The following is a 27,467-nucleotide window of genomic DNA, read 5'->3' on the forward strand; positions in this document are numbered from 1 at the left end:
TGGACTTTTTGTATCTATGCTCAATAAAGTTATACATACCACTCAGTCTAGACAAAATCATCCTATTTTTCCACACTCCTGATTTATCATTTCTACTGTATCATAGATATTGGAAAACAGTTTTATTTCTATAATTACATTTTCTCTTAAGCAGCACCTCCAAAGGCAACTAAGCAACAAGCATCTTTACAAGTAAACAGAAGTATTCCATGTTTTACCAGCAAATCCATGTTCCTGGGGAGTGAAGCTGGGACTTGAACAAAAGGAACCATCGAGTTTCACATTCCTTGCACATGCCTGGCAGGGTCACTGCTGTGCAGCCAAGCACACTCCTTGCTGGACAGCCTTTGGGAAATTGCTTTGTATTCCTGTTCAGAAAGAAGAGAGAAAAAATAACAAGATTCCCCTCTGCCCTTCAACAGATCTTCAGCAAAACAGTCCATAAGTAGACTTGACCTCATGGACATTTTGTAAATGTGACAGAGAATCCAGTTCAGCTTCAGTAAAATCCCTGACAACCTTCCCTGGATCGCTGATGCATGGCACACGTGCCTAATTTAAACAAAAATAATAAATTAAAAAGCCGTGCATCAGCTTGTCAGAAAATAGCCACCATCTCAATTTTTGGCAAGGCCTACCAGCACACTGCAGTGTGTTCACAAGCACTCTGTCCAAATGCTGTACTTGCATTTTAACATCTCACCACTACATATAAACACAGAGCAACCTCATTGACTGTTCACCATAATGACTCTGAGATGCCGTTATCTTTTGATAATTACAAAAATGTAACTGAATGTGGGAGGACAGATAGAGATAGTGCTGAAGGCAATCTTGCCCCTAATAAATTGCAGCTGTGCCAATTCCCAAAGAGTGGGAACAGCCTTGCCCTCACAGCTATGTCCAATAAGGGTGGGAGTTCTAAAAGAGTGGGTTAGCTGGCCAAGGGAGCTGGAATCTTGCAAGGGACTGAAAGAACTTAGCCAGTCCTGAAGGAAGAGAGAAGAAGTAAAGAAAAAGCCAGTGCTGCGTGGAGCTGCCCATGGGAAAGTTACAAAGAAAAGATATACGAGCCCTTGGATAACAAGCGGCTGATGCTTGAAGCCTTCTACGGTGTCAGCCCTACCTCCATAGCAACTGAGAGTCAAATTATACAAGAACACATCTTCCTAAAACACAGGTATCACACATGCATTAATAAGATTTCTGTAAATAATGCCTGCTTCGCTCGGCAGCCTCAAGAAGCAGGAGACAGCATAAGAACGCTAAAAAAATCCCTGGCTGACCTGAAACGCGGCAGCACCTCGTGCAGTTACGGCACTTAGAGGTGCTGCCAACAAGCCTTAAGCCCGCGCCGCACAAGCAAAAAGCCGGGTGGTGGCAGACGGGCAGCGCCGCTCCTGCCCGGCTCGGCTGCTGTGGGAGCTCGGTGCCTCAGAGGCGTCGGAGGGCAGGTTACGGCTCGGGAAGCCCCGGGAACACGGCCTGGCCGCCCTTTGTGAGGTGACACAGGGCTCTGGCTGAGTATTCCCAGCGGCAGAGCACTGGTCGGGGGACGGTCGGGGGATGCGGGGCATACCACGCTTGCCGGGCGGCAGCTGCAGCCCTGCCCTGCTCCCGCCCCACGTTCCCTCAGCGCGGGGCGCGGCCCTGCTCGCCGGGCGGGCGCGCTCACCCCGCCGCGAACAAAGCGGCCCCGCCCAGCACGGCCGCCGCCGCCATCTGTCCCTCCCTCCCTCCTTCCCTCCCGCCCCCGCGGCGGGGCGGCTCCAACCCGCCCCTTTCGCTTCCCACTTCGGCAGCGGCGGCGGGAGGTCCCGGGGGCGCCGCCGGGCGGGCAGCGAGCGGAGCGACAGCGGTACCAGACAGAGCGGGGTACCGGGCCGGGCCCGCCCGCCGCACAGCAGGGCCCGCCGCCATCTTCCCCTCCCGCCCCGCCGGTGCCGGCGCGCACGGGCCGCGGGGCCCCGCAGGTGAGCGGGCGGGACACGGAGGGCGGGGGACGGCGGGGCTGCGGCCGCTGCGGCGCCAGGTGGGCGCTGCCCGGCGCCCTCACCGGCCCCGGGGCCCGTCCGTGGTTTCCCCGCGGGGGGCGCATCGCCCCGGCTGCCGGCGACGCCCGAGCGCCGCCGCCCCTTTGTTGTGGCCCGGCCGGGGCAGCCCGGGCGCGGTACGGCCCGGGGCCGCGCTCTGTGCCCGGGGCCGCCCCGGGAAGCTGCGCCGGGGCCGGGCGGCACTGCCCGCCGCTGCTGCTGAGCTCACGTTCCCGAAATGCTGATGCGGGCTCGACGCGGCGCAGTTAACCGGGGCGGCTGCTGTAAATCCGGCGGAGCTGTATTTCGTATGGAATCGAGCGTGGAGAGGAAAAAAATGTTGGAAGAACGCGGGGTATTACAGTCAAAATACGTTAATATCTGGTCTTTGGAAGTTGTTTGTCTTTTCTTATTTTTCTGCCTTATATTTTCAGTGTGATGTGAAGTATTGCATAATTTAATGTCACCTTTTTGTCATTCGCGGTGCGGAATGCGCTGGGCAAGGCGTGTGCGTGTTGTAACAGGGACTGGTGAATGCTGAGAGCTCTGCGGTCACCTCCCAAGCGTGGTGAGACGAGGATTACCGGGTGGCTCTGGAGCAACAGCTGATCTAAGCAGGGGAACAAAATGGATTACTAGATGGCAAGCCAGTGAAAAATCTGTGTGAGGCAGGAAAGGCTGATGTGTAAGAGGACACCGATTTGCTGTGTATTGGAGTAGAAAAGGTCTTAGAGTTCAGCTGTGCAAAGTTTAGTGAAGGTTTTCTGTTAAAGCCTTAATATGATTAGTGCATTTCATTTGCGATAATGAATTGATAATTGATTTCTTAGGATGAAATGGGTGTCAGCGAGCTCTGCTGACTGCTGTAGGAATCAGTTGTGATAAAAATTTCGCCTAGTCTTTTTTTTTTTTTTTTGTAAATTATTTTGATATAGGATAACTGGAAGATGATTGAGGGCGCTTCAGAAATGGAGCCACTAGGGACTGACTGGGCCTAGAGTGCCCTGTGGGCTCTCTGTAGCCAGAAGTCTGGTGTGGCCTCTGGGAAGGCACAGGAGTCAAGTCGAAGTGACAGTGGGGTGGATTAAAAAGTGAAATAGCTTAATGCAAAATAGCCAGCTTTTTAAATATGTATGACTTTGTTCACAGTGAGGTGTTCTGTGACAGCTCACCAATATGCTGAGGTTGTTGGGTCTGCATCACAGCTGTCAGTGAACCAAGGCTCCTAATTTAGCATTGAGTGTCCCTTTAAATGTGTCACTTCTCTCACAGCATGACACTTAAGATTTGAGTTCTAAATTTTTTTTTCTTGTATTTCAGAATAGCTAGAGACTTTATATTCTTTGCCTGGTTTTTGAAATGTATATTCTATGCTATTGGCAAGTGATTTTTTTCAGTTGATAAATAACATGAATAACACTTACTGTAGAATTTCACAATTTGTTTTTTTCAATATTAAATTTTACTTTTAATTTTTATCATGTGAATGTATGTGCATTTTAAATTTCTTCTAAGAAAGCACTAAACAGTCTCTCTCTTTAAGCTACCTATCTTCAGATGCTTTTAGTTTATAAACCTGAAATGGTATATTTATATGCATAAGTGACTATAAGTATGTTTTAATGTTTTAAGAGTTATTTTCTTATGCTTTTAACACTATAAGAAGGTTCTTGCTATTGGCACGTTCTTAGAACATGAGTAAGAACAGAACAAAGGTGAAGCATCTTGCTGGGAGATTTAGCATTAGGTATTAAGTTCCAAAAAGCTTGTTTAAACAACATCTTATCCATTAAAGTTAAAGATGTGTCAGGTTTGTGGCAAGAAGTTTTTTTGTTTTCTTGATGTAGAAAATAAATTTAAATACAGAACTAGTAGAAGATAAGAGAGAGTGGGCAGGAGAAGGAAGGAAGATAGGAAGAAGTGCCATTCTGAAAAGACTGGGCAAGATAAAAAGGTTGTGTCAGAAATGTGGTTAATACAAGGCACCTGAAATATTAAGCTCTAATTCTCATTTGCTTTCTTTTATACCTCAAGCTAATGCTGTGCTTCAGTCAGTCTTGAGTATTAGAGCTTGAGCCGATCAGATTGTGACGTTATGTGCCATATGTGCCGATAGAAAACAATACAGTGTGAGGGACCAAAGGTGCAGTTTGAGCTCTAATCTTGAGTTTCCCTGCTGCTTTTTGGTTTTTAATTATTTTTATTTACACACATACTGACATACCACTGAGTGTCAGAAAGCCTCATAGGGAGTGATGTGTAAGCCTGTGTATAATTTCATGGTAAAATGCATGCTTCTTATTACTTTGACAGTGTAATGCTTATAAGAGAAGTCTGAGCTCATCAGACTAAAAACCATCAATTACTTGAAAATCTTGTCTAGTAGGTTTACTGTTCTTTTCTAGCTATTTGTGTTGTACTTGGAGGGAATGCACACTGAATGTTATCATAACACTGTTTATAATGGATGAGCTTATCAGTGTACTTCAATTCTTTTTCAGAAGTTCAGTATCCAAACTAAGTCTGAATGTTGTAATACTCTTTACTGTACCCCAAAAGTGCTGTTACTAGTTCTATATCAAATATGGAGGGTGCAACCATTCTTTATCCTGATTTATGAAAATTAAGTGAATGAAGTTAAGTGTTCAAATTGTCTGAGGCTTTTTGTTTAGGACAAATCTCTTATTTAAAAAAAAACAGCAGTGGAAAATAGAAGACAGCTCAGAGATGCTGGATTTTACATAATGTAGGTGTACTCTGAATCAAAGTACTGAATAATATGCTCATTTTGTCAACAGTATAATATTAAGACAAGCTTTGAAACTGTGTAGGGTGGCTTCCTGTTTACACTTGTGTCCAGTAGAGCCTGTTGAAAAGAAAGCTGTACTTGGTGTTCCTTTCTTCAAAGGAGTTCTTAGTCTGATTTTTTTTTTCTGATGGGGAATCTCAGTATAGCTTTGCCTCTTTTGACAAGGAGGTTAATTAGTTTACATAAAAGCTTCTAGTGTCATGAAGCATAATAAAAGAAGTGCAAATACTTTAGATGATGTTGTGAATTAAGATGTTAATACTAATCTGCTGGTTACATTTATATTGATTTTTTTTTTCCCCTTCAGTGTGTGGGGGAGGGGTTGAATTTTTTCTCTGGGACCAAAAATCCATATCCAGTTGCCAAAAGGCGAAGTTGAAGTTGGGCTAAAACATAAAGAAAAAGCATCTTTCTACAAATTCTGGATTTTGATTTGTGGGTGTGTGTATCTCTCTTCCTTGTGGCAAAGCTTTCTGCAAGCCAGAGTTTAATTTTTCCTTCTAACTTTACTAGCTGAGAGTGTGCTTATGGTCTCTGGGTGTGTCTTTCATGAAACCCATCAAAATACTTGGTGATTGGAGTCTTCTGTGACTAAAAGGAGAATTAGACCCAGCCATTTTAAGAAGATAGGCCATTCATCTGGCACAACTAGGTCTCTGTTGTTCCAAAATAAACTGTGCTGCTGTAATCAAATGCTTTGCTAGTCAAATGTTCTGGCAAAAACTTACCAGAAAAACTTGGCATACAGTTATGAGGAAGGTGGAAAATTTGGGGGTTTAGACAGTCGTGCAAAAAACCATGTTATTAAGGTCTAAGGTTTTGTATCCCTTCAAGTTCACTAACATTGGTTTATGGTGATCAATGATGAGTTTCATGGAATAATTGTTTCTTCCTTTCCTCTCTGGTAAATAACTAATTTTTTCTTAATACTCTGAGCGTTTTATTTGGTTAGTTCAAGCTTACTTAGATTCTGTGCATCTTTCCCTAGTAGGAGGTAGACAGTTTGTTAACTCCAGTTTTCCCAGGATGAGCTACACGATGGCTGCATCCTGATTTTAAGTTGTCTGGTAAGATGGGTTGCCCACAGGTGGTTGTCTTACAGTTGCTGGATCTGCATAAGTGAGTGATTTAATGAGGGAATTAAGAACAATTTTTATGTCCCTTTTTGAATTAGGAGGGAGAGGCACTGGGAACTATAACCTATTGCTGTGATTGTCTTGCTCTGTGTGGTCATCTCCCCCCGCCTTTATTCATTTTTCAGATCACTGTGCTCCAGTGTCTCTCCTTCCTGGGGCTGTTGCCTCCTGCTGAAAGTTCTGCTCTGGTACTGGTTTCTTCTCTGGTCTTAAACTGATGATGAGGGTGCATTAAAGTCAGGTTAAGATTTTGCTACTGCCAGAGAGCGAAGCTGTGTTAGATCCTTGTGTCAGCATTAGTGCCCGTGGAGTGAGTAAATGCTTGAGTTGCACCTGGCTCAGAGGAGTGGTCTGGCGCAGCACACAGCCCCCACTGTGGGGCTGGGGTGAGTGCAGAGGTGAGAAGAGGCACTGTCCCTTTTTGCAGTAGTAACATGGGATTAAACTGACATTTTCCTGCTGTTAAATTTAGTATTCTTGTAGCTACAGGAGGGCTGCTAGGTGGGGGGATTTGGTTTGGGTTTTTTAGGGCTCCTGGTAAGGCAATACTGTATAGATTGGCTGTGTTAGTGGGTTTCTCCCCTCATCCCCAGCTCCTTTGCAGCAGATTAGTTTAGGAGTTACATGTAAAGTCTTTTTATCATTTGAAAAAGAAAGTTCAACAGCTTCTACTTTGTCATCTTAAGGGAATCAGGCAAGACTTATCCAAAAGGTGAATTTAATTTAGGTTTCCTAAGAGGAGTACATGCTGCAATTCTTGTATCCTTGGAGGAGTTGTGTTGCAAGGGAGCTGGGACCTTGTATCTGGCTGGACAGCTCATCAGGACACTGAGCCAACTACATGAGCAGGTGGAAAAGCTCCTGCAGGGACAGAAGTGAGGAGGGCTGAGGAAGGGCAAGGAACACGCAGCTGGAGACAAGTGAGTGCGTAGTCAGGCAGCTAGCAGGCCCTGTCTTAGGCCACTGGCAGCTTTAGATCCTTCATGAGGGGAATAGACAGAAATAGTCATTCTTAGGAAGGAAGAATGGAAACCCCTGGCTTAGCTGTCATATGCTACTTCAAAGTTAAGGAGAGATGGCATTTTTAGTGTGCTGTGCTTTTTATATGTGTTAGAAATATTTAAGTTCATATGTGAGAGCTCTAGATGATGACGTAGTAAGTGACTCTTATGCTCTTTGAACTTCACTGTTTGCATTTCAGGGAGGAAAATTTGACGTATTGCAGACTTAGTAAGCACAATATTTTCATACTGCTAGAGGATTGATTTCATGGTAGATTTGTATATCTGGGCCGTTATTTATGCATAGGACATAAATGGAAAAGTTGCAGGTGCATTGGTAGATCTTAATTATGGCTTCATAGTCAACCTCAAATTCAATTACTTAATCTTGCTTAATTTTTGTAATGCCACTATGTTCTGTCCTATAAATCTGCATATTTGTTTTTGTTGGTAGCCAACATTTGCTAACCAAGCAGAAAATAAGATATTGATCAGAGCTAAAATTCTTTCTTTCCTTTTAGGCTGCCACCATGACGGCTGAAGAAACAGTGAACGTTAAAGAAGCTGAAATAATTAAGCTAATACTAGATTTTCTGAACTCAAGGAAGCTTCATATCAGCATGCTGGCACTTGAGAAAGAAAGTGGGGTCATCAATGGCTTGTTTTCAGATGATATGCTCTTCCTAAGGTAGGACTTCTTTTTCTGATGCATAAGTACCACATTTATGAAAACAAAAGAGTTGGACTGTGATTCAGTCACCAGCCCTGTGCCAGGAGATCTTAACTTGTGCCCTCATCTTATTTTGCTTCCTCCTGGTCCCATTCTGTGGCCCAGCCCTGCAGTGTGTTCCAGCCCTAGAGTCACTGACATCCTTCTTGTGAGCCATTTGGAGCCACTGACCAGACAGCAGTAGCATTCATTGACATGCATTTTATTTTTGTTTGTTTGTTAATTGTAACTTTTTTATTTTTCTGGCACGCCAATGAATTCAAGTGGGAAGGAGCCTTAACAAGTGCCAGTGTCAGTGCAGACTAAGTTGGGGGAAAACTATAGGCATGAATAAGGTGGCAAAGCAAGGCCTGTTGGCAGCTGTGATGTGTCATTATTATCTGCTTACCAGTCACATGGCCCTGAAGGTGTGGATTATTGACTTTAGAATGTTTTTACAGTATTTTAGTGCTAACATCAAGGATGAGTGGTTTCCAGAGCTTTTCCCAAAAAATATTATGTGCATTTCAAAATAATACTTAGATTTCTCTTAAATTTAACAACAATTAAGGGAATATCTATTATCATCAAGGCATGAGAGTTGGTGCAATTTACCATTCAGGATATGGCCCTCAATATTGTTAAAGAGAATCAGTGTATATCCACACTAGTTTTTCAGCATTGATGTTTTCTGTTCAGACCAAAGGTACTTAATAATGTTGAAGCATGAGAAAGTAATTTATCCAGCTGTTCTTGAAACATTTAAAAATACGTTTTAGCACTGCAAAAAATCTTCTCACCTGTCTTCCCTTTGTGTTAAAATTATATATATTGAACTAAAATGAAATGAAGAAAGAATTGCAGAAAGATTCAAGTTATTAATCAGATTTTTTTTTTTTGTTTCATTGTTAGCTTAGTTGGAGAAACTCATCCTTCCCTTGTAGGCCTGGGCCTTTTATAAAGACCTCTGTGTGATAGGAGGGCATGAAGAAATGGAGCTGTTCTACCTCTGCAATCATGCACGTTGATCCTGTGGAGCTCCTGTGCTGGCACCCCTCCTGCCAAGCTCTTCCTCTTTCATGCTTAATATGCGAGCTCTTTGTTTTCCCATCCCTTTCCCCTCTATTTATACGATTAAAATTATCTCATTTTTAAGCTCTCTTTCATTAATTTCAATGTATTCATTGAAATTATACCTTAATTCAAACTCTTCAAGTAAGGTATTTTTTGCTGTTTTTTTTTTTTAAATAAGAAAAACAGGTAAAGCAGGAGACACGGGACCATTTTGTCCTTTTCGATGTGCCTTTAAAAGCAGTTAAAATTTGTCATTCTAATATTTTGTCATTCTAATATTTTAATATTTTTTTCAAAATACTGAGAATAGACTTGGATTTTGTGCTTTCAGGCTTATTAAAAAGCCATCTGTGTGAAACACTGACTTTTCAAAGCAGATTCATGATCTCTTGTGTATTTAAATTATTGTTTTGTATTTAAATGAGCTGCTTACTTAGAAAAGGGATGTTCTTGTCCAGTGACATTCAAGGAATGATCCTTTCTTTTACTAGGCAATTGATTCTTGATGGCCAGTGGGATGAGGTTCTTCAATTTATTCAGCCTCTTGAATGTATGGAAAAATTTGACAAGAAAAGGTAAAATAGCATGTATGTCAGCATTCAGGTTTTTTGAGTTATGGAAAATGCATGGATTTCTAAGTCTTGTCTATAAAAACAGTGGTTATGAGTTTTCACTTTAGTTTTTGGTGTTTTTTTCTAGCGTGTGTGCTGTTCCTAAAGTGTGTGCTTGTGTTTTTAAACTTGTATGTAAGATATGTACACACACTCTGTAAAGAGTTGTCATGTGCCATACATTTTAGGAATATGATACATGTTATACAACCTTTTAATAAATGCTCTGTCATACTTCTATTCAAGACATAATATGATTGCTATACTTGGTTTTTTTTTCTAATTAGCCTTTTGATATTTATAATAAAATATTTCTGAAAGCAGTTATGGAAAAAGTATTTAGTGTTTAAGAAAAATATGTTGTGGTTACCAATTTGTTAAAATTCGTGTCAGAGTTTCTTGCCCAACACAGAAATTTGATGTAAAATAGCTTGCTTGTCTCTAGAATAACGTTTAACTACTGGAGCAAGATTTATAGTATTTCTCATCACACCTGCAGGTTTCGTTACATTATTATGAAGCAGAAGTTCTTGGAAGCCTTATGTGTGAACAATGCGATGTCAGCAGAAGATGAACCTCAGCATGTAAGAATTGCCTCTGGTTTGGGATCTTTTTTGTTGTCAGAAAGTCTCTGAAAGAAGGCAGAGCAGAAGCTCCCAGCATGAAATACACAAATCTTAGCTATTACCAGCTGGTTTCATAAACACTGGATAAAGTAATCAGTATTCTTTGGAAGTGAGTGTGGCTCACTGGTCTCAAATACAGTGAAAGAGGTGCTTGAAACTTTGCAGGTAGTTCATATTCTATGTCTGTGGTCCTGACCCTCAGATTTACTTTAGGCCGTTGTGCTGAAGTACAAGGCTCTTCTTTTTAGATTACATTTTTTTTCCCCCCAGAACTATTCTGAAGCAGGCCTCAGAATCACAGAAATTTATTGTGGTAGCTTGGGCTAGATGAAAGTTTGAATGAATTTTATGCTTAATTTCTGTTGGTTTTGGAGACAGAGGTCAGAGTTGGTTTTTTTGAGGGAGCATATGTGTTTACAAAGGACTTTTTCTTGCAAACAGCAGGAGTTGTGGGCTTAAGTTTTTGATATGGAAAGAGACATTAATTCAAACTGGCAAAGAAGGTGTGCAGATTGTGAAATTAGTTACAGTTTTTCATTTATGTTGACAATGCAGTAATACCAAATTTCTAAGACAAAAATGTTATGAAATTAAAAATGAAGAATGACAGTAGTTTTAAGACAAGTGATTTTGTTTTCCAGACTGAATTGATTTTAATTCTGACTCATTACACTTACATTGTAGTTCGGGGTTTTTTCTTGACAGAATAGAGAAAGTTTAAACTAAGTCTGTATTTCTAGTTGTAAATGGGGGATTAGTCCTTTGATTCCTCAGGGTGTATTTGCTGTTACTGGGATAGCAGTAGAGGGGGAAAATCAGATTAACGTTCCGTATTTTGTTGTAAATGTTACCAAATGCGTTGGCATGTTGTGTGTCAAAGGCAGCTGTATTGAGGTGTCTAGGTAGCATGGGTAAGTGGGAATTTTTACTTGGTTTTTAAATCTGTGTAACTAAAAACGTCAGGTTTTGCCTATTTAACATGGTTCTTGGCTCTTAGGTATCAACACGCTTTGTAATAAAGTCCTCTATTCATTTGGAGGTCTTAATCTTCTGAGATTTTAACATTTTTGATTGAGGAACAGAAAATCTTGGTATAAAAGCTGCTAATCACTGGAAACTAGAGCAATCTACAAGGCTTTTATGAGAAGCTACTGGCATAGGTTATAGAAATAAAGGGGAAGATAAGTCAGCTGGTTTTGAGAACAGAAGTAACCTTTTGTGCTGCAATACAATTGGAGCTGCTCAGTCACAGATTTAAAATTTTAAGCCCATAAAACCTGCAGTGACATGAAGATGTTCCATAAATCTGTAAAAAATGGGACTGGATGGGGGATTCTAGGAAGTCAAAGCATCTAGGAATTTGTCTCTGTAACTGTACTTGGATCAGCAATTTCAGTCTCTATATGCTTTTTTTAATTAACATATAATCAGTAATAGTAATAAATGATAGCAGACAAATTCTCTTGCTTCCTGTTCTTCAAGTCTTTTCTTGTGGAAACATATCTGCTGCAGATTACTGTATTGGTGTTAATGTTTCCATAGCTGGAATTTACCATGCGAGAGGCCGTGCAGTGCCTGCACGCGCTGGAGGAATATTGTCCCTCTAAGGAAGACTACAGTAAACTGTGCTTGCTGCTGACACTGCCTCGCCTCACCAACCACGCCGAGTTCAAGGACTGGAATCCCAGCACTGCTCGGGTGCACTGCTTTGAAGAAGCCTGTGTCATGGTGGCAGAGTTCATTCCAGCAGACAGGAAACTGAGTGAGGCTGGCTTCAAAGCAAGTAACAATCGCTTGTTTCAGCTTGTAATGAAGGGATTGCTTTATGAATGTTGTGTGGAATTCTGTCAGAGTAAAGCTACAGGAGAAGAAATCACAGAAAGTGAAGTATTGCTGGGCATTGATCTCTTGTGCGGTAATGGCTGTGATGACTTGGACCTTAGCTTATTATCATGGCTGCAGAATCTACCAGCTACTGTGTTTTCTTGTGCTTTTGAGCAAAAGATGCTTAATATTCATGTTGATAAACTCCTCAAGCCTACAAAAGCTGCCTATGCTGATCTTCTGACACCTCTTATCAGCAAACTTTCTCCTTACCCATCATCCCCAATGCGACGGCCTCAGTCAGCGGACGCTTACATGACCCGCTCCTTAAACCCTGCCTTAGATGGGCTCTCGTGTGGATTGACAAACCACGACAAGCGGGTCACAGACCTCGGGACCAAAACTTCTCCCATGTCCCACTCCTTCGCCAATTTCCATTACCCTGGAGTACAGAATCTCAGCAGGAGTCTCATGCTTGAGAATACTGAATGTCACAGCATTTTTGAAGAGTCACCAGAGCGGTAAGTGCAGCTAGAGCTCTATTTCTACCTTAGCTTATGTTGCACTGTTTCTGTGTTCTTACCTGCACCGTAGCTCTGAATGTAATTGCAACACTGAAACATAATATGGTTGCTTAAATTCTGTTGTAATGAAAACTCTCTATACAGAGTGTTTTCTTCCTTATGCTTTTATGATTTAAGTGGATTTTCATATTTGGGTTTGAGCATTATGGATTCAATTTGGGCCGCCTTAAAGTTTTCTAGCACAGAGCACAAATATGCTCTGAATATGTAATATAGTCTAGCTAGGGTTTGTGTTCAGTGTTACTGTGTTCTTCCATTCCAGGTAAGTAAATGGACACAGTGAAATAGCTGCAACTCCCATCTTCTTTCTCCATTGCATTCTGTCCTCATATCTGGATAAATAATTTTGGTCCTGGCAAATTAACTAACTGCAGATTAGTTACTTAAGTATACTTGAACAATTTCCATATCCCAGTGAAGTCAGTGGAAATGACAATGTGCCATTTTTGTAACATTCCTGTATCACTTAAATTGTCACAATAGTAGCTCAATTGAAATATTTACTTCATAATTTTTGAACCAAAGATCAGTAAGGCAGCTGAAAATACTATGTTTTTTGTATCAGACTTTGAGATAGTTGGATTCTGCTATTAATAAGTTCTTAAATTGGCTTTTGAGAGAAATGCCTAGTAACTGGGAGACATGGTACTTATCTGTTGAGAGTTTATCATCATGTTTCTGCCTGGCCTTTCTTTTGATCAGCAGTTCTGTCCTTTTCTGATGGTTATAGTCAAACTTCCCTAGAAAGCAGCTGCCAGCTTTTTTGGCTCTTAGAGGACCAGATGGGTAACTAGCGCTGCACTTGGGTGCAGTGGCCAGAAGATGACATTTGGGGCTGTGGTGATCAATCCAGGCCGCAGCTGGTGTCTCTATTAGTTTTGCCTTGGAGCAATATTCCATATGTTGAGTTATGGTAAAGAGCAAATGTAATTAAACTCAGTAAAAAGGAAGCAAACACTACCAAACTGATGTCAGTTCACCAGCAATAATGGAAATACTCACAGTAATGTATGTTTTAATATTTATCTTAATACTTCCCTCGAAAGGAGCTGTTTTGTTCAGTTAAAATTGTGGGTTTTACCAGGCTTTTCACAACTGGAGTTTTTAGCTGGATAGCTTAAGTCTTATGGCAGTATCCCTGATGTTACATTTTTACTATGTGTACCTCCTGAATTTACTAATTTATGGTGAATCCTCTAATTTTACTGATCTGTATCAAGCCTTATCATGTGTGTGAGTAGACCAGAGTCCAGTGTTAAAACTGATTCTTGAGAGGTTTTTGATTCCCTTTTTATTATTGGAGTACTAGATTAATTCTGCACAAATAACATCATTGTGCAGGCTAAAGAAGATGATTAATTGCTGCAGTTCTTTATGTAGGCCTTTTAATGTGACGTTTGTAACATGATTTTTCATTAATAATACATCTCTTGAATGTTATTATTAGAGGGACAGAATTAAAGGATTAGAACGATAAGGCCAGACCCTTAGTTTTCAAGAAGGCATTATATTTTTCATAAGAAAGTTAAACTTAAGCTGAAGTGTCCAGCATGAATGGCAATATTTGCAAAGGTGGAAACTGAGCTTTATGTAAATCTGACCCTTGCTTCCTTTTGCACATGACAGAAACACTGTATTTCTCTTAAAAGTTGAGTTTATTAAGCAATTGTTTTTTAGTTAACTGAGTTACTTTTGTTATTGTACAGAGGTACCCAAAAAGTTCAAAATAACTTTTAAAAAAATCTTTTCTTCAAGTCACCAAATAAAAGACTTTAAGTTGACAAAACTGAAGATGGGCATCCAAGGCTTGTAACGTGTTTGCACATTTACTGATTGATTGCCAAACCATTTTGGAAAGAAATAGTCATCAGAAATAGTTATAATACAAGAAAAGCAAAACCAGTGTAAACATTTTTCTACCTTGCACTTTCAGGAATGTTCAAGCAGATGGATGTTAAAGATCCATGGGTATTAGTTATCAATTTAGATTGGTACTGGTAATTAAACTGATATCTTTGAGAAGAGTTCAGTCTCATACTATATCAGATACATTTTGTGCACGTAACTGCTTTGAAATTGAAGATTTTGAATAACTTAAAGGCTGTAGAATTCAAATGTAGGGATAAAATATTGAAATTGGTGTGTGCTATGGTAATAAGGCTTTTTGGAAGCTGGCTGTGCCTTTTTTTTTATGTTCGGGAGTTAATTTTCTTTAGTGCAACACATTGTAAGTGGCGTTTTTTTCCTAAACAGTATCTTCAGTTTGATGTAACTTAAGTAGTTTGCATGTGTGTCTTAACAGATCTTAGTCTAAAATGTTATGTTTCTCCACTTGATTTTCTACTCTTAATTTTTCTCACTTAAGCATCTCTTCTTTTCCATGTTGCTGCGGGAAGTGATACTCCTGTGGAGCCCCAGCATCCCATTGGCAGTGAGACTTCGTGCCCGAGCTCAGCTCCAGGAAATGAACAGCTCAATGCAGCACAGAGTCAGGGATCAGCCAAACAAGACAAAAATGAGGTAGTGCTTGTTTGTTTAAAAATAATGAGGCCCTTTGAGCTGGGTTCTGATCACTTCATAATGATTTGCCTTTGTGTCGAGAGCTTCATGCATGACAATGGGTTGCTTTGAATCTTGTTTTTACTATAGTAAAAATGCCATATTGCATCTTGTAAAAGAAACTACTACTTTTTTGTCCCATTGTATAAAGTCCTGCTGTCATTTGAGTCTGTAATGAAGCTGATTAAACTGCCTTGTCACATCAGCAGTCTAGCTAAACTGTTGTGTATATCTTTAAAAGGAAGGGAAAAAAAAAAGAGCCAACAGTGTTAGATTAAACAGTGCTTAAGCATGCTCTTCATGTTCTAGTGAGAAATCTAACATGTAGATTGTAATTTTTGGTGTTAACACTAGGTTTTGTAGGTCATTTTATATCAGATCCTGCCTAGAAGATGAAGAAATTAAAATTAGGCAATTCCCTTGTAAATACATCTTTGCTATTCAGAATCTGATAGCGTAACCTTTTTTTGATTCATCTTTGAAGGCCTGTGCCTTAACCGTCTTTTTGTCTTTTTTTTTTCCTTAGCAGCAATATGGGGTAAGTGAAATAATAGCTCAGAAGGAACAATGAAAACAATTACCTATTTGATTATTTTTCCACAGTTAAATACCAGTCTCTAAATTTGGTAGTGAAAAATAGCATTAAGTGTGCTGTTTGTTCTGTTTGCAGACTCAGGTTTGATTTTCTTAGGTAAACTTTGTTTTGGTTTATGACATCTTGTGGGATTGAAAACCAGCCTAGCTTTGACAGGGCTGTGTTCTAATGGGCTCTGGGTACTTGACTGAGGCAGTGGAGTCTACTGTAAGATTAACAAAGTCTTCCACATTTGAGGACTTCACTCCCCTCAAGGACTTTGAGTGACATCTCTGCTGCAGTGGTGTTTTGTGTGCATGTTGGAAGGGAAGGAAGAGTGTAGCTAGGTATAGAACAGGGCAGGCTTCAAGAGGGGAAAAAATTAAACAGAATTTGTAGGAGAGAATGAGGACAGGAGGTGCTGTGATTAAGATGTTGGCCAGGCTGTTATACATTAGTAGAAAAGAATGTAGTGTCTGGTGCAATTTCATCTTGTTTTGTTTTCCACGTCATAGTGGTGTACATATATACCTTTAGAATTAAGAAATTAATTTAAGCTTAATTTCAGAGGTTTGTTTTTGATGTGTTCCTGTAGAGACTGATTTAGAGGCTAGAGTCTATAGAATAAAGCTTCTGTGCAACATATTTTAGGTTTGCATGTTAGTTGGGAAATAGTGGCACAGAATACAAGAAATCAAAAGATTGAATAAAATTGTAATGAGTATCAGTCATGGAAAGAAGTATAGACAAAAATATACTTCTTGTTTAAGAGGATAACCCAGGGAGTGGAGAGTAGTTCATGAATTTCAAGTACAGGAAATAAATGCTTTTGACTTCTGTCAGTAGCTTTGGAGTTTCTGAATTGCAGGTATTCACTATGGGAAACCTAAGGTGGTAAATATCTTGCAAATGCAACAGCACTAGGAAATGCATTATAAATCAAAAAAAAATTGTGCCAGAGAACAAAAAATCATAATGAAAGTATTTTTAGTAATTGTTAATAGAATAAATACAAAGGCTGTTACAAAGACAGAATGTGTATGAATTGTCTGAACTAATGCAAAGTTATGAGGATGTCCTTGTACAACTTTAAATCAGATGACAAAGTTGTCACTCCAGAAAACAAACAAAAAACCCACACAAGGGTTTTTCTTTCCTATTACTATTTTTTTTCTCTTAGTATTTTTCTGGTTTCTTCTATTAGGTAAATACACAGTTTAGTTTTTTTCTTCAGAAAATGTAGGACAGTTCAGTGTAGATAATCTGGCCTTGGACTAAAGTGCTTTTGGCCTTTTACGTTTGTTCATTTTTATCTTGTTTTCAGATGTTAGCAGAAAAGTGAAGGAAAAATGAGGTTTGAGAATGCAGAAGGCAGCTGGCAGTGTGGGGAGCTAATGAAAGAAGTTCAAGTGTTGGTTTGGTCCAGAAAATAAGGAGTTTTAGAGTTAAAACAAGGCACCAGTTTGAAAAGTAAAATGTAACACTTGGATAAACCACTGCTGCTGGGAGAGGTAAATTGAGTCTGCAGACTGATGGCAGGGAGGTGTGAGCCTGGCAGAAGATACTAAATTTATAATGAAAGTATGACTAACATAGTTTTCTGGGTTTTATTTTCAATTTTCAAACACTTTTTTGTTTTGACCTTAAGTAATACTTCCAGAGTTTTTTAGGGAGGAGCAGGCTCCTTCAGAATTATGGCAGGACTACTTCAACAGTGAGTAGTGCAGCCTGGCAGTGCTTTCTCTTTTTAATATGTAAATTGTGCCTGGTTTTAAGGAAGAATGAAATCATCACTCCTCAGACATGAATGTCCCGGCTTTTTGGTGCCTGTGTGGAAATACTGAACCAGAAAGTAAATATTTATGTTAAATACCACAGTAAACTATTTTAATTTGATCTTTGATTCTCATTTGTTTTCAGCTTCGTGATTCCACAGAGCAGTTTCAGGAATACTACAGACAAAGACTACGTTACCAGCAGCACCTAGAGCAGAAAGAGCAGCAGCGACAGTTGTATCAGCAGATGTTGTTAGAAGGAGGAGTCAATCAAGAAGATGGAGCTGACCAGCAACAGAACCTTACTGAACAGTTTCTTAACAGGTTGGTGAAGTTTCATTCTTCTACCCACCCATATCCCTCTGTAAGTTCTCATAATTACCTGGTTTAATGGTTTGGGTTTATTAACTTGTCATTTGTTATTAGATCTATCCAGAAACTAGGAGAATTAAATATGGGTATGGACAGTCTTGGAAATGATGTACAAACACTTAGCCAGCTCCCATGTAATGGGAGCAAAGGGGTTGCATCTACCAATCCAGCAAGTAACTTCGCATCACCACCTTCAGATGGTAGCCAGAGGATAACAACTGATAGCCCAAATCTTAATACAAGCACTCCTCGCAAGTGTGGATCAGCTAATCAGATACCGTTTCCTGAAGAGTCACCTGTACAGGGGAATCAAAGGTAAATTACTGGAGAGTATTCAGGATCCTTCTGCTTGCATGGTGGGAGAGCTGTTTGTATTTATCTTTAGCTATCAAATTAATTTGTCATTGGATAGAGGTATTAAGCTCATGATCAGTATTTTCTAAATATTTATGTAGGACTTATAAACTGTTGGGTTTTTTTTTTTACAGTATACATGAGGAATAGTGGTTATTTGTTATGGCTTACATTTTATGCTTGTTTTTAATTTTGGACTTTTTATTCCATCTTATATGTATAGTTCTTGTTTATTTGGTGTTATTCTAAGTTTCTGGAAGGTTTTTTTTTTGAAATACAAACTAGATGAACAGAAAATAATGCCAGTGATTCAGACATGTATAACACTTCACACAAATTAGTCAGTTCTGAGAATGACTGAAACCGTAACTTTAGTCTGAAAAACACTTAACAAAAAAATCTGTCCCTGATCTTGTTGTTTTGTCTTGTGATGTTAAACACTTCACCAAATCAAAACAGTGCATCAGAACATGCTGTCACTCAGCCACAGTCAGAAGACTCTTCAGGGAATTCATCTAGGACAAGAGGTGATGAGGTGAGTTTTCTTGTTGTCTTTTACTATGTGTGTTGTCAAAAGATTCAGTACTTAATCCTGAGTGTGGCATCCTCTTACTGTTAAGAGATATTTAGGATGAATTTTGGTTGGTGCAGTGCCTACAGTCGCAGAACCGTGGAGATTGGAAGGGACATCTGGAGACTGAATCCAAACACACTGCTCAAAAGAGCAAGGATGCTTGGGGCTGGGTCCAGCTGGGTTTTGAGCCTCTCCAAGGATGGAGGGTGTTCCCAGCCTTTGTGGGCTACTTCATCCCATGTCTGACCACCCTCACAGTATTTTTAAAGCACCAAAAAATTTGAAGTGGAATTTGCTTTATTTTATTTGGTGTTCATTGCCTCCAGTCCTTTCACTGGGTACCAGTAAGAGTCCTGCTCCATCTTCTTTGCTCCCCCAGTCATGTGTTTATATACACTGGTGAGATATATACTTGCACACCCTGAAAAGCCCTTCTGATCTCAAGGCCAAACAGCTCTTTCAGCTTCTCCTTGTACAACAGATGTTCCAATGGGATGCCTGTTACAACCATTGTTTTGTGTTTTCCAGGTTAAAATTTTGATTGTTGGACTCAGTGTCAGTATGATCTGAAAAACCAGGGGAAAAGTTAATATGATATAACTGCAATAAGTACATTCCAAAGTTTCCGCATAAGTAAAATTCATAGTCTTAGAAGGGTGGTCGTGAAGTCACAAGGAGGACGATGTAATAAAGCTTAGCATAATTTAATGATAACTTTGTGTTACAGGGTGAAAATCTGATTCTATGTTTAATATTATATTTGGTTTAGAAACTGTGTTTGACTTGAACTGTTTTCAATAAAAAGGCAGCTTTGTTCCCCTTGCAAGTTTCACACAGATTAAATGTGTTTACACAGAAATAAACAGTAGTATTACTCATCTGAAGAGGGCTGTTTAGAAGAACAAAAGCAGGTGGAAGTCTGGAGGGAGAATGAGAAATACTAATTAATGTTATCTGTAAAAGTTAGTTGAAGAAAAGAGCTTCAAGAGCATTCTTGGACTTGGAGTAGACTTTGTTTACAAAATTTTACTTAGTGTGATCCAGCCTGCTGTGCTGCTATTTGTTAATACTTGGCTGCAGTAGCTTTACATTGGTCCACAAAGCAGTCACATCTATTTTAAAATGTCCAGTTTTACACAGAAGAACCTAATTTTACTGTTACCCTTCTACACAGGATGATAAATCAAAAAAGCAGTTTATTTGCATTAATACTCTAGAAGACACACAAGCTGTCAGAGCTGTGGCCTTTCATCCCAGTGGGAGTTTATATGCTGTTGGTTCCAACTCTAAAACTTTGAGAGTTTGTGCCTATCCAGAAGTAATTGACCCAAGGTAAGAATGTTAATATAGTAATTTCTTCTTCTGTATCATAGCACTTCTTTCTCCTGTAGCTACTGATACCTCTACTTTTCATACCTTTATTGTCATAAATACAGCAATATCCTCCCTGGAATCCTGAACTGTTAAACAAAAATAAGGTCATGTGCTGAAGTGCTTGTATATTTGTGGGCTACTTCTTTGCTGTCTTTATTACTTGCAAGATGTGTTGCCACAAGACCACACATTTCCTTATAAAAGTGGTATTTTTTGTCTCAGCAGTTAGGCTTCTTTGAGTTCATTTGCTTGCTTGTGGTGCTGATATTCCAGCTGTAACAGTGAGAGAGAGCATGTGTCAATTCCCAGGCTAACACAAGCTGGGCTTCACAAGGTTAAGTTTCTGGCAGGAGGACAGACTTAACAGTAGGGAAAGTTATATCTTCTTGACTTTCGCAGCAAAACTTTCCAGAGCATGTCTGTTGACCTGTTTTTCACTCTGGACATTGTTTTCTAGGTATATTGGTTTCTTGACAGAAAAAGCATCATTTGTGGTTTACCGTGCCCCCCCTGTATTTTCAGTTTTCTTTCCACCCATTTTTTTAATAAGATTGGGAAAATATACCTGAAAATAAATATTGCCACATCAATAACAATCTCCTTAATTCTATTCCATTTAAATTATTTTCTGGGAGGAGGGGAGAAGTGCAGGCATCTAAAACATCACAGTTTTATAGGGAGCTACAAGTGTGCATGGTGATTTCATCTGGGACATCTTCCCACTTTAGGACTGATATTCAGGCTTCCAGAGTGTTCAAAAGTGATCTGATTTTTCTTTTCCTCCTTAAATATCATCAATAAGGTAGCCTTTGAAGTTTAATTCTAAAATATTTATGAGCAATGTATGACACAACAAAAAAATGAATTTATTTCTGTTACCTAATGTAAGGCAGCTTACTGGGCATGAAGCCCAAACAGCTTCTTGACTGGTAAGCAGTGCAAAACATGTTTCCTGCACAGCTGGTTATTTTGCTCTTTGAGAAAGGTTTGAGCAACTCTGCAGCCTTAGTTGTACTTGTGGTGCACAATCTGATGTGACAGGAGACACGGTGCATCTGGACATGAAAGGAATTCTGAGACTTCCTTAATTCTGTACTTGTAATTCTTCCACTTACTCTTGGTTTAGCTATGCTTACAGTTTGCCTAAAATACTTCATTATGGAATTTACAAGTTAGCAGAGAGATTACATTATCTTAAAGATATTCTAATCTTTGTAACAACATGAGTCTAGACATGCATTCAAAATTACGTGCTTTTTAAAGAGCTATGGTTGTGTAGAATCTTTGAAGCTCTGTTGGGCCTATTAAACATTTTTTTTAGCTTGTCCTTCAGATTGATGAATTATTCAAGACAGGTTGATTTGGAGTTGTTTTTTTCTCCTTTGTCTAAAGGAATAATAGTAGTGTGGGCATTTTTGTACACCTTTCATCTTAAACACTGACAGATACGTGTTACAGTTCTGCAAATGTCGCTCAAATAATCACAGTGCTTCCATGCAATGGATTGGCAGTGTGTGGTCTCTGACCTGGATAGGTGCTTCCATGTCCTCATAGAGTCAGTGATCCTCAGCTCTTAAGATGTGGTGAATCCAAACTCAGAGTGTGAGATAAGGCATTAGGCCATTTAGGAAGCTCTGTAGTGTGTTGAATGATCCTGATTTAGGTTAATCTGTAATAGATTTCCTCTCTGGCAAAAAAAGAAAATTAGCTGTGATGTAGATTTACTTTAGTATTCTTTACTAAAGCGATGTTAATCTCTAAAGTTGTTCAACAGGCTTGGATGATTGTCTTCTGTCTTTTCTCTCTGCCTCTTCTGTTCAAGTATTTATAATAGGGTTTATGAATTTTTTCAATAGCAATTTAATTTGTTGAATTTCTCCTGTTGATGTTGCTGGAGTGATATGAACATGGATACTGCAATACTTTATCCTAAGTACTTGATTTCCTCCTGCTGTGAGAGCAGGAGAAGAGCATTTTGGGGAGGTAATTCATTGCAGTCAAGGAAATGTAAATTACTGGGACCAATGCTTTTATTTCAGCAGCATGTAAAGCTGATACACTTTTACAAATAATAGTCTATGGTGTATTTAGGTGCTGTCAGGATTCTTGCATTAATGTAGAGTGGCAAATTGGTTTTTTTTGCACAGGCTTGGCCTACTATTGCTTAATTTAACTTGTGCATATTCAAAAGTGGCCATAGAATTAAGTTGTTGACATATGAAGGATGTAGAGAACACTCACACCAGCTTTGGACTCTGGGGATAATGTTTTGTTGTCCTATAGCTGGTAATTACTATATTTTATCTATATCAACCCTTTACAGATGAAGGGACTGGATAAGGTCTTTTTGCATGTTCAATCACAGATAGAATGGGAAGATGAGGAGAAAATGAGAAGGTCCTTTTGTCTTTGATCACATGTATATGTTTCAGTGCAAGTAGTTATGTGAATTTCATGTTACGTGAAATAACAGAAAAATAGTACCTTCAATTTAGAATACTTTGTTTCCCTTAGAAATAAAAGGAAATATGATGTTTGGTTTGGTTTTTTTTTTGTTGTTTTATTTTTTGCTTTTACCAGTGCTTATAATGCTCCTAAACAACCTGTAGTTCGCTTCAAGAGGAATAAGCATCATAAAGGATCAATCTACTGTGTAGCCTGGAGTCCCTGTGGACAGCTGTTAGCTACTGGTTCTAATGATAAATATGTGAAAGTGCTGCCTTTTAATGCAGAAACTTGTAATGCAACAGGTAATGTGTGTATATTTATTTCAAAGAATTTATTTTCAGTTACTGTCCAGTATTTGTCAAAACCATTCAGTTTACACTGACGTTTTGTTGTTTTTATTCCAATATTTTAATTCAGTCTTTTTTCCCTTTTACTATCGCTGTGGTCTCTGTCCTGCAAAGAACCACTGTGAGATTTAAAATGTTCTGTAGGGTCTTGTTTGGGTTGGGTGGCTGTGTTTTTGTTTCATTTTGCAAGACTCTGGTATTGTTCTGTCTTCTGGCAAATTCCTCCCTGTATACAGTAAAACAACCAGATGTTCTTATCCGCTTCTAGAGCTTGGTTGTCACTAAGAATTTATTTTCACTTCTGGGTCCCTTTTCTCTTGCCTAGTCCTTTCTTCTCACCCATCATAAAAAGTTTTCTGTCCCAGCAATTACTACTTTCCATGCTCACCCCTCCTAACCAATATGTTGAATGTGGGTCTTATCTTTTCTGTTTTGAGCTTAGGCTGCCTTGTCCTTTGTAGTTCAGTACTCTAATTGATTTTTTTCCTCCTGGCAAAGAGAACCTTTTGAGTTCACCAGACTTTACAAAAAGAAATAAATGTACTCTGTAAGAAACCATGACTGCATTTGGCAGTGGTGGTGGTCTGTGTACATTTTCCAAAGCTTTAGGAAGCAGGAAGCTCAAGCGACACTCAAACCCAAGATTCTTAGAGATTCTGTTTAAACTGGAGTAACTGAAATAGTGTGTTCTGTGCTGAAGTGCACAGCCATATTTGTACTTGGTGCCATGTTCACCCTTGCCTAAAATACTCTGTATTATCTCTTTAGGCACTTTATGGAGCACACCACTAACAAAGAAACTATCTTACCTTTTTTTCCTTTATTGTTAAATTATTTTAGGACCAGATTTGGAATTCAGTATGCACGATGGGACAATCAGAGACCTGGCTTTTATGGAAGGCCCGGAAAGTGGTGGTGCTATTTTAATAAGTGCTGGAGCAGGGGACTGTAATATTTACACAACAGATTGTCAGCGTGGACAAGGCCTGCATGCCCTAAGTGGTCACACTGGTAGGTACAGTGTGGCTCCTGTCACACTTTCTAACTGTGTGTTATATTCTAATAAAGTTCTTGGGCTGGTTTGGTTTAAAGTCATTGTGTTTTTCTTTTTAGCAAGACTTTATTTTTTTTTTTTCCCCTCTCCCAATTGCTTTAGAGGTATTTTGAAGGGAGGTGGACAGTGTTTGTTGTTAAATGTTTGCTTTTAATCTAAATGGAGAGAGTGCACACCTCATTCTAGAGAAAACAGCAAGCTGGGTATTGCCATATACTGGTGCACTGGATCACTCAACACGCAGGTTTTCCATGGGATTATTAAGTCTCTGAATGCAAAAAATAATCCCAACTGTAATATTTCAGTGTTGGGTTAATGGCGCTTAATCAAATGAAGAATTCTTCTTGTTCACAGGACATATTTTAGCACTTTATACATGGAGTGGCTGGATGATTGCATCTGGATCCCAAGACAAGACTGTAAGATTTTGGGATTTGAGAGTGCCAAGCTGTGTTCGTGTTGTGGGAACAACGTTTCATGGAACAGGCAAGACTTGCTATTATGCTTCTAATCATTGTGCCATGAAAATAGACTCTGAAGATGTCCGGATAGTATAGAGTGAATGTAAGGGAAGGTTCTTGCTCAGAAGGGTGGCTTGGCTTAAAGGAAGAACCTGAGAGGGTATCTATGCCTTTGGGACTGGTTCGTTTGTTCCTAAAGTATTTCCTTTCAGAACATGGGTAGTGCTTTTGCCTTACAACTTTCAAACAGACACTTCTAAGTGCATTCAAATACAGCAACCAGACTGAAGTCCTTGAAACATTAGGGCCAGGGTGAATTCCTTGCAGTATTCCACATTACTTCATAAGAGTGACTTTCCTGTGATGGAACAGATACTTTTCATGTAGCTTTAATAGTGTCTTTGCTATGATTCAAGTGTGACAGCTTCAGAGTTTTTAGTGCAAGCAAACAAACATAAAGACTTTTTATTCTAAGCTGGGTATGCTCACCTTAAATTTGAGGCCAGCTCTCCATGTTCTTTTACAATGCATGTTTGTGTGTAAAAAAAAAAAACAAAAAAAAACCAAAAAACCAGCCCAAACAAGTTGGCTATTTGCAAAAACGCAGCTAACTCTGCTGTGGGATTGTTGGGGTTTCTGTGGTCCTGCAGGGAGTGCTGTAGCCTCAGTGGCAGTGGATCCCAGTGGCAGGCTTCTGGCCACAGGCCAGGAGGACTCCAGCTGCATGCTGTACGACATCCGTGGGGGCCGCATGGTGCAGAGCTACCACCCCCACGCCAGCGACGTGCGCTCCGTGCGCTTCTCCCCAGGCGCGCACTACCTGCTCACCGGTTCCTACGACATGAAGATCAAGGTGACAGACCTGCAAGGTAACACAAGCCAAGAGTCACAGGCTGACTTCCTGTGGAAGGAAGGGCTGGGTTGGACTCGATGATCTTGGAGGTCTCTTCCAACATAGTGATTCTGATTCCTATTTGGGGTTTTGTTGGAGTTGAGAACTTGGCTCGAGGATTAGGTTTTAGTTTAAAAGGGAAAAAATAGTAGAGCTTTGAAAGGTTGGATGTGTATATATATGATTGTGTCTGGTGGAAATTGGCTAGTTGTGGTGCTTAAAGTGTAAGCTGTGAACTGAATCTTGTTTTGGAGTGAGGGTCTCATTACAGTAAAACCACTGATTAACATTCTTGCCTGATGAGATGGCCATTGCTTTCAGACAGCATTCATAAAATTGACCCTTAAAAAAAGCCCTAAAAAAACATAGTAATTCTCATTTTTATTCTGTGTGAGAGAGAAAAGGGGGTCAGGTATACTTTATAAAGTGAAATACACATGTAAGCTTTAAGTAAGCAAACGGGTTAAAAAAAGACCCTCCACTCAAGAGCTGGGATATGGATTCCTGAAATGAGTGATGATTTCTGTTCCTTTCCACAGGGGACCTGACAAAGCAGCTTCCTCTGATGGTGGTAGGGGAGCACAAGGACAAAGTTATTCAGTGCAGGTGGCACACGCAAGATCTTTCCTTCTTGTCATCTTCTGCAGACAGAACTGTAACCCTTTGGACCTACAATGGTTAGAGTGCAAACAAAGGCAACTATGCAGCTAAAGCACAGAGACCCGAGACTACAGAACTGTCAAAACAAGTAATAATCATGCGGCTTTGAGAGAGCAGCAGTTGAGCAGGAGAGTGTCTTATCAAGAGGAGAGGCATTTGTCACTGATTTTTCTGGTTTCTAGGAGGTCTTGGTGTTTTTAGTATATTCTTTTGCAGTGCTTCCAGTCTTCCATGTTGAACTCATGCTGCTGTGACCTATTGTAGTCTTGTTGCCAAAGTCTATGAGGAGAACTCTTCTGTTGTTGATGTGCACTCAGTAACATGAATGATGTGTTTACAGTTTGGTATTAATTGCATTCCTTGTTCTTTGCCTCAATGAGAATTTTGTATAGAAACTTAAGATGAGGAACACTTTAATCAGGTCTGTATGTAACTAGTTTAACACATAAAAGAAAAACTACTTCCACTGTTTTTTCAGGTTTATTGTATTCATCACTTTTAAACAAGAGCTCAAACTTTATAACATCTCCACAGTTTCAACGTTTTTAGTAAAAATAAATCTGAACTTTAAAGGTTGGCTAAGTAGTAACCACTTCTTGATTATGGTCCATTATATAGTGGGGGATTTTCTTTTTTTTCATCTAACCTGGGGAAAAATGTTGCTGTTTTTACTACATGACATTGTTTTGAACCAGCTAACATGTTGGAGGGGGAAAAGTAAAATATTGACTTTTTCAGTAGAAACATGTAATATTTTACTTTGAGAATGCAACAGAATACCTCTGTGTATAATGTACTGTAGAAAAGAGTGGATTGGCAGCAGTTGTCACAGTGAGCTTAATGGCTATCAATTTTTCAAGTAAAAGGGATACCATTAATGCTGTAATAGAAACCAGCATGGCTTAAAATGCTGTGTCTGCATGATAATTTAAGAATTGTTTAAATTCACAATTCAGAAGCTTATCTGAATTTCATTCCTTGCACTGTTTATGTATGGGAAATTGCAGTTTTATTTCTACAAAACTTTAGATTCTAATGTTCATGTATTGTTATATTTTCATATTGTACAGTTCCTTTTACTTTTTAAAATATAAACTTTAACTTTAGGTTATTTATTTATTTGAACTGCATTTAGATTTTGGATTCTCTTGGTTACTAAATTATATGTGCACTGTAGCAAGCATTTTTAACTATCGTATAAAAGTGGAAAGGTAATTATAGAAGTGTATCTGTGCTATAATCTTAATAAAGACCTCCAACACCTGCAGCCATTTTCTGTTATATTTAATTCTTGGTTTATAATGCTTCAATCCAACTGTGATACAACAGTTCAACCTATGATTTAAGAATGCCAGAACTATAAAATACTTAAGAGCTTTGATACTGCTTCCAAGTATCAGAAATTTCAGTGCAGTAAGTAATAATACAGTCGCATAGAGCTGAAAATATTTTTTCTTTATTAGATACATAGACAATAATATGTATGTCTGATACAATGATGCCTATACGAAGCTACTTTGCAGGAGAATAGCGTTTCTCTAGTTGTCTCTCTGTGGCCAAAGCTGGCAATCTATTTTAAATTATTCAGTGGTTCTCTGGCATTAATTTTATTCCAA

At 39.4% G+C, this 27,467-nt stretch overlaps 1 protein-coding gene across 2 annotated transcripts; it reads left to right on the forward strand.

The window, feature by feature from the left end:
* Positions 1 to 1,757: 1,757 nt before the first annotated feature.
* Positions 1,758 to 27,118, forward strand: WDR47 (WD repeat domain 47). 2 transcript variants are annotated; one of them, XM_058842984.1, is made up of 15 exons: positions 1,758 to 1,973; positions 7,501 to 7,667; positions 9,254 to 9,337; positions 9,873 to 9,957; positions 11,542 to 12,344; positions 14,804 to 14,936; positions 17,461 to 17,639; positions 17,742 to 18,002; positions 18,501 to 18,576; positions 19,790 to 19,947; positions 22,570 to 22,739; positions 23,625 to 23,795; positions 24,193 to 24,324; positions 24,950 to 25,168; positions 25,731 to 27,118. In XM_058842984.1, the coding sequence occupies exons 2-15, from the start codon at positions 7,510 to 7,512 to the stop codon at positions 25,871 to 25,873; spliced, it is 2,772 nt and encodes a 923-aa protein (XP_058698967.1). In that variant the 5' UTR covers positions 1,758 to 1,973; positions 7,501 to 7,509; the 3' UTR covers positions 25,874 to 27,118. The 2 variants fall into 2 exon arrangements, with proteins under 2 accessions (XP_058698967.1, XP_058698968.1); XM_058842985.1 differs by having other exon boundaries at positions 1,759 to 1,973; positions 14,804 to 14,927.
* Positions 27,119 to 27,467: the final 349 nt, after the last annotated feature.

The sequence above is a fragment of the Poecile atricapillus genome, chromosome 7, assembly GCF_030490865.1.
Source record: "Poecile atricapillus isolate bPoeAtr1 chromosome 7, bPoeAtr1.hap1, whole genome shotgun sequence".
Taxonomy (NCBI): domain Eukaryota; kingdom Metazoa; phylum Chordata; class Aves; order Passeriformes; family Paridae; genus Poecile; species Poecile atricapillus.

Coding starts and splice junctions, on each gene's coding strand:
- WDR47 (XM_058842984.1), top strand. CDS start 7,510: ATGACGGCTGAAGAAACAGTGAACGTTAAAGAAGCTGAAATAATTAAG. Junction 14,937..17,460: donor ACAAAAATGAGGTAGTGCTT/GTTTGTTTAAAA, acceptor ATTTGTTTTCAG/CTTCGTGATTCCACAGAGCA. Junction 22,740..23,624: donor AGAAACTTGTAATGCAACAG/GTAATGTGTGTA, acceptor AAATTATTTTAG/GACCAGATTTGGAATTCAGT.